The 13,928-nt window shown below is 40.8% G+C and overlaps 1 protein-coding gene across 1 annotated transcript in view; it reads left to right on the plus strand.

The window, feature by feature from the left end:
- The first annotated feature begins 5,367 nt into the window (after nt 1–5,367).
- Nucleotides 5,368–13,928, plus strand: part of LOC126365771 (inositol monophosphatase 2-like) — a 47,815-nt gene continuing 39,254 nt past the window's right edge. Inside the window, exon 1 of the mRNA XM_050008294.1 lies at nt 5,368–5,611. Within this exon, the coding sequence (XP_049864251.1) occupies nt 5,546–5,611 (66 nt within the window). The 5' untranslated portion in view covers nt 5,368–5,545. The remainder of the gene's footprint in view (nt 5,612–13,928) is intronic.

Genomic DNA, 13,928 nt, shown 5'->3' on the forward strand with positions numbered 1-13,928 from the left:
ACGCTGATGGTTTCATTAGCTTTTATTGCCTGCTCTAGAACTCTCAAATGATAACTACTCATAGCTGGCTTGCTTCATGACAAGAAGATGGAGTGTAGTTCTCGTGTCCCTCTCCCCTCCTTAGTACAGGTGATAATGGCTAAGTTGAGGGGGGGGGGTGTTATCAGGGACAACTTTAGGAGGAATTATGGTCGGCATTGAGATTATTACGTTGCAGTGACAAAGTGCTCAGCTGTGGAGGTGACCAGGGGGGAGGTGTGGTATTATCCATTTCCACCTGCAGGATTGCTGACAGCAGTTATTTCCTAGGAGCTGTGATTGTTAGTAAACTGGTTGCTGAATGCTACAATGTTTTCTCCACGCTGTTACATAGTTTGTAGCTGCAAGTAAGCTGTCTGGAAGTAAAACAATTATTAAGGTGACATTCCTCATTATGTCTTCAAATGTGACAAAGTCATCTACCAGTTTCATATTTATGTCATTTAACTAGAATTTTTGCATATTAAGACTCACATTGAATGCATTGTCAGTATTCTCAATGTTTGAAGCTCTTTCGTGCTCTGGAGTGACGTGAGTGTTGACATCAGTCTGAGCAGTCCCTGTGTCAGCTGTGCTGGATGGATCAATAGCAGTTTTAGCTGCACAGTCTGCCTGCTGCCAGTTTGCACATTTTGTGGCAGATTGGCAGGCCTGGTACAGTACTGATTTTCTGCACAGTGTTTCTCTAATTCTATTCTGATTGTTACATGCGTTTTCTGGGGACCATATGGGAGGTGCACGCACACTTACAACATTTCCTTCAAAATTGCAAGAATCTTCCATGGTTTCAAAGTGAAAGTGATTTTCCGCCCACCATCAAAGATTTCCGACCTACTGGGATCAGTGAAAGACAATCTGGTACTGCAGAAGGTGGGAATTTATAAAATACCTTGTCAGTGTTGCATGTCATATATTTGGACAAACATTGCGAACAGTAGAAGAACATTGCACTGAACATCAGCGCTGTACTCGCCTTTTGTAACATAGCAAGTATGCAATTGCTGAGCATTGTATTTTCCCTGACCCTCAATGGAGTATGACAAGACAACAATTTTGGCCACAGCAACATCTTTTTGGGACTCCATCATAAAAGAATCAGTGGAAATTCGCTTACGATTTAGCCAAACATCTTGCATCCTTGCTGAGGCCATTTGTGCTCAAATGTTCACATCACATACGAAACTCGACCGATTTTATTAACAGACTGGGGGCTCTCCGCCTAAGTACTTCTGATCTTTTAGTTAGTTTTGACGTGTTGTCTCCTTGGCACTGATTGGCAATAAGTTTCAGATGGGAATCACTGCTTTGTTTCGCCACACTCTCTCCTCAACATATTTTATGTTCAACCAAGAATATTTTGAACAGATTGACGGCGTTGCCATGGGTAGCCCCTTGTCTCCCTTGGTGGATTTGAGGAGAGAGCACTTGAATCGGCAGCTCTCAAACCAACTGTTTTTTGGAGATACGTGGATGACACTTTCATAGTCTGACCTCATGGAGAAGACAGATTAATGGAGTTTTTAGATCACCTCAACTCCATTCATGAGAACATTTGGTTTACCATGGAATTAGAGAAAAATCGTTGCCTCGCTTTCTTGAATGTGCTAGTTAGATGGAAGATTGATGGCTCTCTGGGGCATCCAGTTTATCGAAAGACCACACATACTGATTCGTATTTAAGTTCCTCCAGCTGCCATCACCAATTGCAAATAATGAGTGTACTTAAAACACTTGTACACAGAGCTCATGTAGTGTCAGATGCAGATAGTTTGCCTGAAGAGGGTTTTCAAAGAGAATGGATATTCTACCTGGCAAATTAGCAAGGCACTTGCAATTAAGCCAAAGAAACGGAGTGGAGAAAGAAGAGAGCACACCTAATAAATCTATAGCTTTTCTTCCCTTTGTTGGCAACATTTCCTTCAAATTGCAAGAAACCTCCCCGCTTTCGAAGTGAAAGTGATTTTCCATCCACCATCGAAGATTTCCGACCTGCTGGGATCAGTGAAAGACGATCTGGTATTGCGGAAGGCGGGAATTTATAAAATACCTTATCAGTGTGACATGTCACATATAGGACAAACATTGCGAACAGTAGAAGAACGTTGCACTGAACATCAGCGTTGTACTCGCCTTTTGCAACCTAGCAAGTCTGCAATTGCTGAGCATTGCATATCCACTGGACACTCAATGGAGTATGACAAGACAACAATTTTGGCCACAGCAACATCCTTTTGGGACTCCGTCATAAAAGAATCATTGGAAATTCGCGTAACACACAATCTTATGAACCGTGGCAATGGCTACCAGCTAGATAAAGCGTGGAACCCTGTCAGAGTACTCCGATGGCCGCGGCAATTGACGACGCCGAAGGCAGCTGAGTTCTGCACATCCACAAGCGAGGGCGCTGCTAGTGGGAGGTGTGATTCGTCTGTCAATATGATTTTGACGCATGCGCGGAATACTCGCTGCACGCTATATGTTGCGGAACGGAGGGCGTCTTCGTCAGTCTTCGATGGCTCATCTAAGGATGGCTGGCAGTTGTCCAGTCGAATTATCGTGGATGGAAGCTAACAACAACCTGCTGCAAGCCCGAAATCTTTTTGAATAACTCTTTCAACATTCAATTCGCCGGGTTTTAAATTCCGTAGGTGTAATTGTCTTTTGACGCTCATAACTTCTCGTATAAGGTGGAAAAATACTTGTGTGCAGAGAGCAATTTCTCCACATAAGCGGCTGACAGTGACAATAAGATTTTGGCGACAGGAAGGAGCTACAAAGGCCTACAATCTTCTACTCAGTCTCGAAAAAGGCATGAAGGAAAATTATACTCAACACATGCGAAGCTATTTATGCTGTGTTGGAGGAGGATTTCACAAATGCAAGTAAAGTACTGTACCTCAGTTCTGACAAGTTAAAGATAATATTTTTGGTTGTAGATGAGTTTGAAACACAGTGTATTCTTTGTAATTATATGTGTGACCAATGAGTGATGGGTTTAGTTTGCTTGTAAGTCAGGATTTCTAAGTTCCTGCCTGAAGTACACCAGCTACCTCTTCAGAACCTTTGCACCAAAATATAAACTCCATCGTGAACTCTGGACAGGGATTCATAGTCTGTTTGAAAAGTTTTACTTATAGTATTGTGTAATGAAGTATATCTTTTATTGCCGTTTCTATTTGCTGTAGAGTCGACTGTGGGTATTTTCTGTATTAAAGAATTGTAAGCAAATGCCGTCTTTTTCCCCAGTGATGTTTTTCCTGCTCTTAAATTTCCACAAACATATGTGACTACTATATATTTCGATAAATTCGGCAATGAACTTTTTAAAGCACTTAAGTACATTTGTTATTTTAAAATTCGTCACTCAAACACGGATGAGAAACATTAGAGTGAACAAACAGATAACTCAAACACATTTCACACGCCAGATATGCGGCGATTTCCTGTCCACACGCTCCTGCTTGTCTGCGCAGGGGTGTTTTGAACCCATAGATTTGCGCAGTTTCGCTCAGAACTCCCAATTCCAACTTCCAGGTTTGCGCTCATCTCATATCTGCGCAAGTCTATCAGTCACGCGCATGTCTGTCTACACAGATGTGATCTGAGCAGAAGCACGCTACTTGCATGGATATGCCAAAGCCCGTTCACAGCAACGATCTGCCTGCGCAGATTTCTGCGTAAGCGTTTGTGAATGCAATAAAATGTTGCAGATGTGTTGAGTCTAGAGAGACTATCCAATATAGTGATCGCTTGCCATCTGTCTATGAAAGAAATTTCAGCCGCAAATGACTACGATCTCTTAACCTCGAAGTTTATTTCCGTTATTCAGAAATTCGTAAAGGGGAAAAATCCTGTTATTGTCTGTGTTCACGGTTTGTGTTGAAAAGAAAAGCAAATAAAATGCAAGAAACAGGAAGACTGATCAATTGATCTAGACAGCGGCTGCTTAGGCGAAGCCAGTTTTCGGATATAAATTTACTTCTCGAGTTGCAGGGCGAACACTATTATTTGCGGATGGATCTGGAAAAATAATTATCTTTCAACTTTCACAGCTTCTCGTGTAATAAGAAAATATAATTGTTTGAGTAAAGCAATTTACACATAAGCAGCTGACGGTGGTGTTAAGATTTCTGGCTATAGTAGTACAACGATCTAGAACTTTCTACTGCCATTGCGAAACGAGCATTGAGTTCAAAATGAAATCATACCCAACCAATGCAAAGCTATTCACGTTGTCGTGAAAGAATATTTAATCAAGGCAAATGATGTACCTGTATTCAATATCGTAATATATCAATCCTGAGAAGTTACAGATTATATTTTTACAGTTTTGTGTGTTTGAAACTCAATATATTTTTAGGAACTGTAGGTGTTCCCAATGAGCTACAGTGTAGTTTGTTTCTGCATCTGGATTTTCAGTTCTCTGCCCGAAGTCTACTAGAAATCTGTTCTATTCATTTGCACCAGAATATAAAGCTCCTTTCTGAACTCTAAAATATGAACTCGTACTCTATGTGGAAAGTTTTACTTCTGGTATTGTAGTAGTGAAGAATTTTTATTTGATATTGTAGTACATTTCACCTCCAGTTCACTGTTGTGAACCACATGCTATGTTAGGATATAAAAAAAAGTGTAAGATCACTATTTATCTGAAGGCACTGTTACAAGATATTAGATTGCCACAATATTCTGACTGCACTCTTCTTAAGAATAAATAGGGTATACTTGTTTTTTCTACACTGTCACATAAGATTACATCTTTACGTGATTTTGGATAAAGTATTCGAGCTGTTGACGGCTATCTCTGCCTCTCCATCAGAAACAAAAAGTCTTGAGTGTGCTTTTGGAAATGACGAGGCTTGAAAACTGAAAATTTTCTTTCATAATGAGAGCGATTTCTAAGTGCAAAGCAAGCAGATATGAGAATTTTGATTAAGTTAACCCTATGTTAGTGCTACCTCAGTTTGATGAAATGATTCCTATCAGTAGCACCTACAAGAGGAACTGAGGATAGATCTTAGCTACCTGCAGTGCCTGCAGCCATTTCCCTATACATTTCAATAAATTCAGCAATGAAAACCACTAAAGCCCTGACATGCATCTACCATTTTATAATTCACTGTGGGCACACAGACGAGAAACACGCGCCATATTTGCTGCTATATCCTGTCGTCAAACCTCCAGCTGCAACCTCCAGGTTTGTGCACGTCAAATTTCTGTGCAAACCTCCCGTCTACATGCCATTGTCTTTCTGCGCAATTATAGCGTTGCGTGTGGACTGGCCTTCACGCATACGAAAGATAAAACAAGGTTTTGTAACCTCCTTGAAACTGTCATGTACAGAGCTGTTACCATTGGTTCGGAGTGTGGAGGTCTTGACATTCGAAGAACGTTGACAAATGTACACTTCGTTATGTAAAATCAGCTGATGTTCTGCCCCGGCTGCTAGTCTGCTTACTGCTACCGTGTTGCTACTGTTGCCAGATAATCAGATAATATACGAGATATGGCGGATGGAAGTATGGACGAGTGCTATCAGGTGGTTCTTCAGCTTGCAAAGGATGCTGGCAAAGTGAGTTAAGCCTTTTTTACCGTCTCCACGGGCTCTAGATTTATACACAGTCAGTACTTTTATGTGGAGATAATAGTAAAACCGTGAAATGTGAAAATGTGTTCCATCAGTTGAATGCCGGGGAACAAAAGTCGTTTAACGAGAATGCATTTGTTTTACGTACGTCGTTTTTATTAAGCTAAAAAAACAAAAACAAAAAAGGAACTTAATGGTCCATAATAAAGTAGCGGGCTCTAACAAGTCTGGTCAAAACAAAGAGCATAAAAAACGCACACTAAAAGTAAATAAACAAGCTATACCCAGCATAAACACCGTACGTTGTTGCAGCAAAAATGAGCTCATTATGTTACACGTAAAGGGCAAGCCTTAAAACACGTTATTGCATCTGTTTACCAGGCGCCAGCGTTTGATGAAGAAACAGCTGCAGAAAACTCCCTGCTTTAATTTTAAAGACTGCTAAATGTAAGCATCATAAAATTTTTATAAAAGGAGATATTGACCTATATATGAGTAAAGACAAAAATGTGATTTGTATACTACATATGTTAAGATCAATGAATTTTTACTGCTTAAGTGACTAAACAAGCCAAGATGGAAGCATTACCTTCACATTGTAATTAGCAGTGTGTGTAGAAGTCGAGTAGACTGTAACGCCATCAAATTAGGAATAACTGGCAATGATGACATTCGGCTCAAAGTTGGAAACCTGACTATTGATAATTCCAAGATGTTAACTGCATATGACTTCTCTCAGTGAAAATAATATTGAAATAATAAGAAATGAATGAGACCAAAAGAGTGGTCCAATATGTTAACCAGTGGAAAGACATTACTGCATGTTTCTCCACATTAATTTCCTTCATAATGTATGCACTAGACAGGATCTGTTCGTTTGTTACTAAAAGGTGCAACATTAGCAACAGGCACAAAACGCAACATACAAAAATGTGGTACATAACAAAAACTCGGTACAATCTGGATAGTTTTACTCCAACAAGAGGACAGAATTGATGACACTTGTGTGAAGAAATTCAACTAGGCTTTATAAACTCAAGAAAAATTTTCAAATCTGAAATTAGAGTAGCAAAAATCAAAGTAAATGAAAAGTACATCTAGAATCATAAAAATAAGTGTAAAGCAGTGTAGATTATATTGAAAGTGAGATAAACACAGGAAAGAAACTCACAAAAAATATTTTGTAAACTCTGAAAGTTCTCTTGTATCGCAAAGTGATAATACATATGATGCTGTGACCTTCCTTTTGCAGTCACAGAGTAAACCAAATGAAAGATTTGCTTGGAAAAGAATTATTGCTACAAACATTACTAATGCCATAAACAAGTTGAACAGTCCCAGAATAGAGGACTACTATAGGTTCAGTAACTATGTTCTAAAATCTATAAGAAATCAGAAGGCCTCTTCTCTATCTTATAAACAAAATTCTTGAATATAGTACTGTTCATGAATGCCTTAAAATTACAGCTACACTTCCAATTTACGAAAAAGGGCGACAGAGCCTTACCAGGTGACTATAGACTAATATGAATTGTTCCTATAATACTCAAAATCAGAGAGAGCTGCATACATACATATATCTACTAGTATTTACTGAATGAAAGACAGTTTGGATTCAGGTGAGACCAATAAACCATAAAAGCTATTGAAAGTGTGTAAATTGCAATTCATAATTTTTGTGAAAGGAAACTGATCACCCGTGTCTCACATATAGACTTTGGTACAGCTTTTGATTCTGTATCACATGAGATTATTGCAAAAAAAGACAGTTTACTATGGTTTTGTAGGTAAACCACTAAATTTAGTTAAATCCTACTAAAGCAACAGACAGCAATTAGTGCATGTAAACAAGGAGAGGTCAAAACTAATGAAATTTAGTGGAGGAGTCCCACAAGGCTCTTTCTTTGGGCCATTCCTTTTTATTGTTTATGTTAATGACTCCTCAAATTATATAACAAACGCTGTCCAAACAGGCCTTGAAGGTCCAACGGTAATGATCGGTCGGCATGTCTTCCTCAGTCCTTAGCCGGCACCGCATTCGGATACGATGGGGCATGTGATCAGCGCACTGTTGAGCCTCAAAATAGACTAGCCTCTTGGGGCAAGTATATAAAATATCTCACTGGTGAACGTGCACATGTGATTTTGCTACCATACAAACTAAAATACTCTAGCCACAAAAAATTACTGGTTCTCTGTTACTATACATTCTTTCTGTCACAGATGCTATATGATGTGGTATTATGGGGAAATTAACTGTACAAGCTGCATTTTTGGATGGCAGAAAAGGAGCAGTCAATTGGATTCAAGGATTGGGTCCTAGAGAATCCTATAAGAAACATTCTATGTGAACTCAGTATAATGACACTCCAAAGTCTTCATATTTATGATTGCTTAATATATGTCAAATTAAATATACAAAAATTTACTCCACGAATGAATGTACATATGCACAGTACCAGAAACAACTCCATTCTAGACATACTATATTCAAGGCTCTCATTGGTACATAATAGCCACAAACACCTAAGTCTGAAGATGTATAATATACTGCTGCAGTCAGTAAAAATCCTCAATGTAACTAAAGTTAAGGCAGTGTTAGAAGTATAGTTCAAAATATGGTGTATTATTAGTGGCAAAATACCTTCAAAGTAACCTGAAGAACATCTATAATGAGGGTGAAAACACTAATTACTAGTAAATAATAATAAAATATAAGTGATAATAATCTATTGAGTAGGAGTAGTTGTCATTCAGAAAGTCTTTTAATTCATTTCTTAACACTGATTGGCTTTCTGTCAGACTTTTAAAGTTATTTGGTAGATGTCCAAAGATTTTTGTGGCAGAGTAATTCATCCCTTTCTGTATCAAAGTCAACTTTAACACAGAATAGTGAAGATCGTCCTTTCTTCTAGTGTTGTAGCTATGTTGTTTCCTGTGTTTATTAACTGGGTTGGGTTCTTAATAACAAATTTGATACATAAATATATGTATTGTGAAGGTTCTTTGAACACCCCATTTCCTTAAATAAGTATATGCAAGGTGATCTTGGGTGGGCCCCTTCGAATATTCTGATTAAATGCTTTTGTGCAGTGAATACTTCCCCTCATAGTGATGAATTACCCAAAAGTATGATGCCATATGAAAGCAGTGAATGAAAATAAGCATAGTAGGCTAATTTATTGAAATGTTTATCACCCAAAGTTGCAATACCCACTGCAATTAATATGCATATAATATATAATGGAAGAGAGGATGTATTTTTATGTAAAATTGTGTAGGTATGTAATGGAAATATACTAGAATGTAAATTATGTAATGGAATCATCAATTTCTGTATATGTTAAAAACTATTGTATTTAACTGAAAGTATGTGCACGTGTATAACTTCAATTGATGAAGGCAATTGCATGGTAAACATACTAAAAGAGTAATAAATAAACATCTAAACATTTTATCTGGAAACAGTCAGTCTCACAGTCATTTGTTAGCTTTATGCCAATTTCCAGCTATGGGTAAGGTCCTGATAGTAGTTTATCATTAGTACCTTGTTTCCTGACTGTGAATCCTAGGTATATAATTGTATCTGGCTGTGATACAGTATTGGATTCTAGATGATTGGGGTGAGAGGGAGATGAAGAAACTGTCTCTACTACACATTCCATCCTCCTGTAAAGTACACTAAGTGATCAAAACTATATGGACACCCCCAAAAACAAACGTTCTTCATATTAGGTGCATCGTGCGGCCACCTTTTGCCAGGTACTCCATATCAGCAACCTCAGTTGTGATTAGACATTGTGAGAGACCAGAATGGGGCACTCCACGAAACTCACGGACTTAAAAAGTGGTCAGGTGATTGAGTGTCACTTGTGTCATATGGCTGTATGCGAGATTTCCACACTCCTAAACATCCCTAGGTCCACTGTTTCAAATGTGATAGTGAAGTGGAAGCATGAAGAGACATGTACAGCAGCACAAAAGCGTACAGGCCGATCTCATCTGTTGACTGACAGAAACCGCCAACAGTTGAAGGAGGTTGTAATGTGTAATATGCAGAAGTCTATCCAGACCATTACACAGGGTGTGGGGATGGCAAATGCCTGGTGAACGTCATCTGCCAGTGTATGTAGTGCCAACAGTAAAATTCGGGGCCGGTGGTTGTGTTTTTCATGGAGGGGGGCTTGCACCCCTTGTTTTTTGTGGCTGTATCACAGCACAGGCCTACATAGATGTTCTGAGCACCTTCTTGCTTCCCACTGTTGAAGAGCAATTCGGGGATGGTGACTGCATCTTTCAACATGATCGAGCACCTGTTGATAATGCACGGCCTGTGGTAGAGTGGTTACACGACAATAACATCCCTGTAATTTGGACTGGCCTGCACAGAGTCCTGACCTGAATCCTATAGAACACTTTCGGGATGTTTCGGAACACTGACTTAAGGGCAGGCCTCACCGACCGACATCAGTACCTCTCCTCAGTGCAGTACTCTGTGAAGAATGGGCTGCAATTTCCCATGAAACCTCCCAGCACCTGTTTGAACATACGCCTGTAAGAGTGGAAGCCGTTGTCAAGGCAAAGGATGGGCCAACACCATATTGAAATCCAGCATTGCCGATGGAGTGCACCATTAATAGTGTTCCATAGATTTCGTGTTTGTTTTGAATACATTCCGAGAGAGTCCCTTTAGTCAGCCAGTAGTGTCAGTGTCACCCTAACTGCCGTCTGCTTCATGTCTGCTGTGCAGCGAGCTACCTTAATTTAAGTATTAACTGTATATTTCTTACTTGTCACTTCTTCTTCCGTGTGTTTTTGCTTTTAGGAAGCTTTAAATATCGAGTGCTAGTAATAGTGTTCCATAGATTTCGTGTTTGTTTTGAATACAGTCAGAGAGAGTCCCTTTAGTCAGCCGTAGTGCTAGTGTTTGTTTTCAATACAGTCCAGAGACAGGTAGTGCTATTTTCATTGTTTTCTATAAGAAGTGGTTAGCAATCACAGTTTAGTCAATAATCAGCCACCTTTAGTGAATTAGCAGTCTAGTTAAAAGTTGATTAAGTCTCTTCACTAAATTGATTCCTTAGGATGGATAGGATGTGTGACTGCTGTGTACGGACGCAGGAGGAGCTGGCCACTCTTCGCAAACAGCTGAGCGTGTTGATGGCCGCGGTCAGCCATCTTCAGGCTGCTGCCTCGGAGTGTAGCGGCAGTGGGGAGTCTGGTGCGTCGCAAGGTACACCCCAGGTGTTACATGCTTCACCCACTGTCCCTGCTGTTGACACATCTTCGCGGGTACCAGGCGCAGTTGGGCCACCCTCTCCCCAAGGGGAGTGGCGGGTTCAGCGGCGCACGAGGCGGAGGGTAAATGTGGAGGCTGGCCATGTGGCATCGCCCGCTCTGCCTGTGAGTGGTCATGTGGCTGCTCCTTCAGCAAGGTCCGAGCCGGGGTTTAATAGTTATTGGGAGCTCCAACGTTAGGAGGGTGATGGAGCCCCTTAGGGAAATAGCTGAAAGGTTGGGGGATAAGGGCAGTGTTCACTCTGTCTGCTTGCCGGGGGGTCTCATCCGAGATGTGGAGGAGGCCCTACCGGCGCCAATAGAAGGCACTGGGTGCACCAGACAGCAAATTGTTGCTCATGTCGGCACCAATGACTCCTGCCGTCTGGGATCAGAGGTCATCCTCAGTTCGTACAGGTGGTTGGCGGAATTGGTGAAGGCAGAAAGCCTCTCTCGTGGGGTGGAATCAGAGCTAACTATTTGTAGTATCGTTCCCAGAACCGATTGTGGTCATCTGGTTTGGAGCCGAGTGGAAGGCTTAAACCAGAGGCTCAGACGATTCTGCGGAGAGCTGGGGTGCAAATTTCTTGACATCCACTATCGGGTGTAGAAATGTAGGGTCCCCCTGAATAGGTCAGGCGTGCACTACATGCCGGAAGCAGCTACAAGGGTAGCGGAGTACGTGTGGAGTGCACATTTTTACGTTAGGTCGGCCCTCCCTAGTCCCGACAAGAAGCTTACTGAGACGCGGCAAGGTAGGAGTAGGCAAAATGCAACAGGGAATAACAATATTAATGTGCTAATAGTAAACTGCAGGAGCATCTATAGAAAAGTCCCAGAACTGCTCTCATTAATAAACGATCACAACGCCCATATAGTACTAGGGACAGAAAGTTGGCTGAAACCGGACGTAAACAGTAATGAAATCCTAAACTCAGATTGGAATGTATACCGCAGAGACAGGCTGGACAGTGAAGGGGGAGGCGTGTTTATAGCAATAAGAAGTGCAATAGTATTGAAGGAAATTCACGGAGATCCGAATTGTGAAATGATTTGGGTGAAGGTAACGGTTAAAGCAGGCTCAGACATAGTAATTGGATGTCTCTATAGGCCCCCGGGCTCAGCAGCTGTTGTGGCTGAGCACCTGAAGAATAATTTGGAAAATATTTAGAGTAGATTCCCCCACCATGTTATAGTTCTGGGTGGAGATTTTAATTTGCCGGATATAGACTGGGAGACTCAAACGTTCATAACTGGTGGGCGGGAAAAAGAATCCAGTGAAATTTTTTTAAGTGCTTTATCTGAAAACTACCTTGAGCAATTAAACAGAGAACCAACTCGTGGTGATAACATATTAGACCTTCTGGTGACAAACAGACCCGAACTATTTGAATCAATTAATGCAAAACAGGGAATCGGCGATCATAAAGCGGTTACTGCATCTTTCAGTCGTAAATAGAAATATTAAAAAAGGTAGGAAGATTTTTCTGTTTAGCAAAAGTGACAAAAAGCAGATTTCAGAGTACTTGATGGCACAACACAAAAGTTTTGTCTCAAGTACAGATAGTGTTGAGGATCAGTGGACAAAGTTCAAATCCACAGTACAATATGCGTTAGATGAGTATGTGCCAAGCAAGATCGTAAGAGATGTAAAAGAGCCACCGTGGTACAACAACCGAGTCAGAAAACTGCTGCGGAAGCAAAGGGAACTTAACAGCAAACATAAACATAGCCAAAGCCTTGCAGACAAACAAAAATTACGCGAAGCGAAATGTAGTGTGAAGAGGGCTATGCGAGAGGCGTTCAATGAATTCGAAAGTAAAGTTCTATGTACTGACTTGGCAGAAAATCCTAAGAAATTTTGGTCCTATGTCAAAGCGGTAGGTGGATCAAAACAAAATGTCCAGACACTCTGTGACCAAAATGGTACTGAAACAGAGGATGGCAGACTAAAGGCCGAAATACTAAATGTCTTCTTCCAAAGCTGTTTCACAGAGGAAAACTGCACTGTAGTTCCTTCTCCTGATTGTCGCACAGATGACAAAATGGTAGATATCGAAATAGACGACAGAGGGATAGAGAAACAATTAAAATCGCTCAAAAGAGGAAAGGCCGCTGGACCTGATGGGATACCAGTTCGATTTTACATAGAGTACATGAAGGAACTTGCCCCCCTTCTTGCAGCAGTGTACCGTAGGTCTCTAGAAGAGCGAAGCGTTCCAAAGGATTGGAAAAGGGCACAGATCATTCCCGTTTTCAAGAAGGGACGTCAAACAGATGTGCAGAACTATAGACCTATATATATCTTACGTTGCTCAGTTGCAGAATTTTGGAACACATATTATGTTCGAGTATAATGACTTTTCTGGAGACTAGAAATCTACCTTGTAGGAATCAGCATGGGTTTCGAAACAGACAGTTGTGTGAAACCCAGCTCGCGCTATTCGTCCACGAGACTCATAGTGCCATAGACACGGGTTCACAGGTAGATGCCGTGTTTCTTGACTTCTGCAAGGCGTTTGACACAGTTCCCCACAGTCGTTTAATGAACAAAGTAAGAGCATACGGACTATCAGACCAATTGTGTGATTGGACTGAGGAGTTCCTAGATAACAGAACGCAGCATGTCATTCTCAATGGAGAGAAGTCTTCCGAAGTAAGAGTGATATCAGGTGTGCCGCAGGGGAGTGTCATAGGACGGTTGCTATTAACAATACACATAAATGACCTGGTGGATGTCATCGGAAGTTCACTGAGGCTTTTTGCAGGTGATGCTGTGGTGTATCGAGAGGTTGCAACAATGGAAAATTGTACTGAAATGCAGGAGGATCTGCAGCGAATTGACGCATGGTGCAGGGAACGGCAATTGAATCTCAATGTAGACAAGTGTAATGTTCTGCGAATACATAGAAAGATAGATCCCTTATCATTTAGCTACAAAATAGCAGGTCAGCAACTGGAAGCAGTTAATTCCATAAATTATCTGGGAGTACGCATTAGGAGTGATTTAAAATGGAATGATCAT

The sequence above is a fragment of the Schistocerca gregaria genome, chromosome 4 (assembly GCF_023897955.1).
Source record: "Schistocerca gregaria isolate iqSchGreg1 chromosome 4, iqSchGreg1.2, whole genome shotgun sequence".
NCBI lineage: Eukaryota > Metazoa > Arthropoda > Insecta > Orthoptera > Acrididae > Schistocerca > Schistocerca gregaria.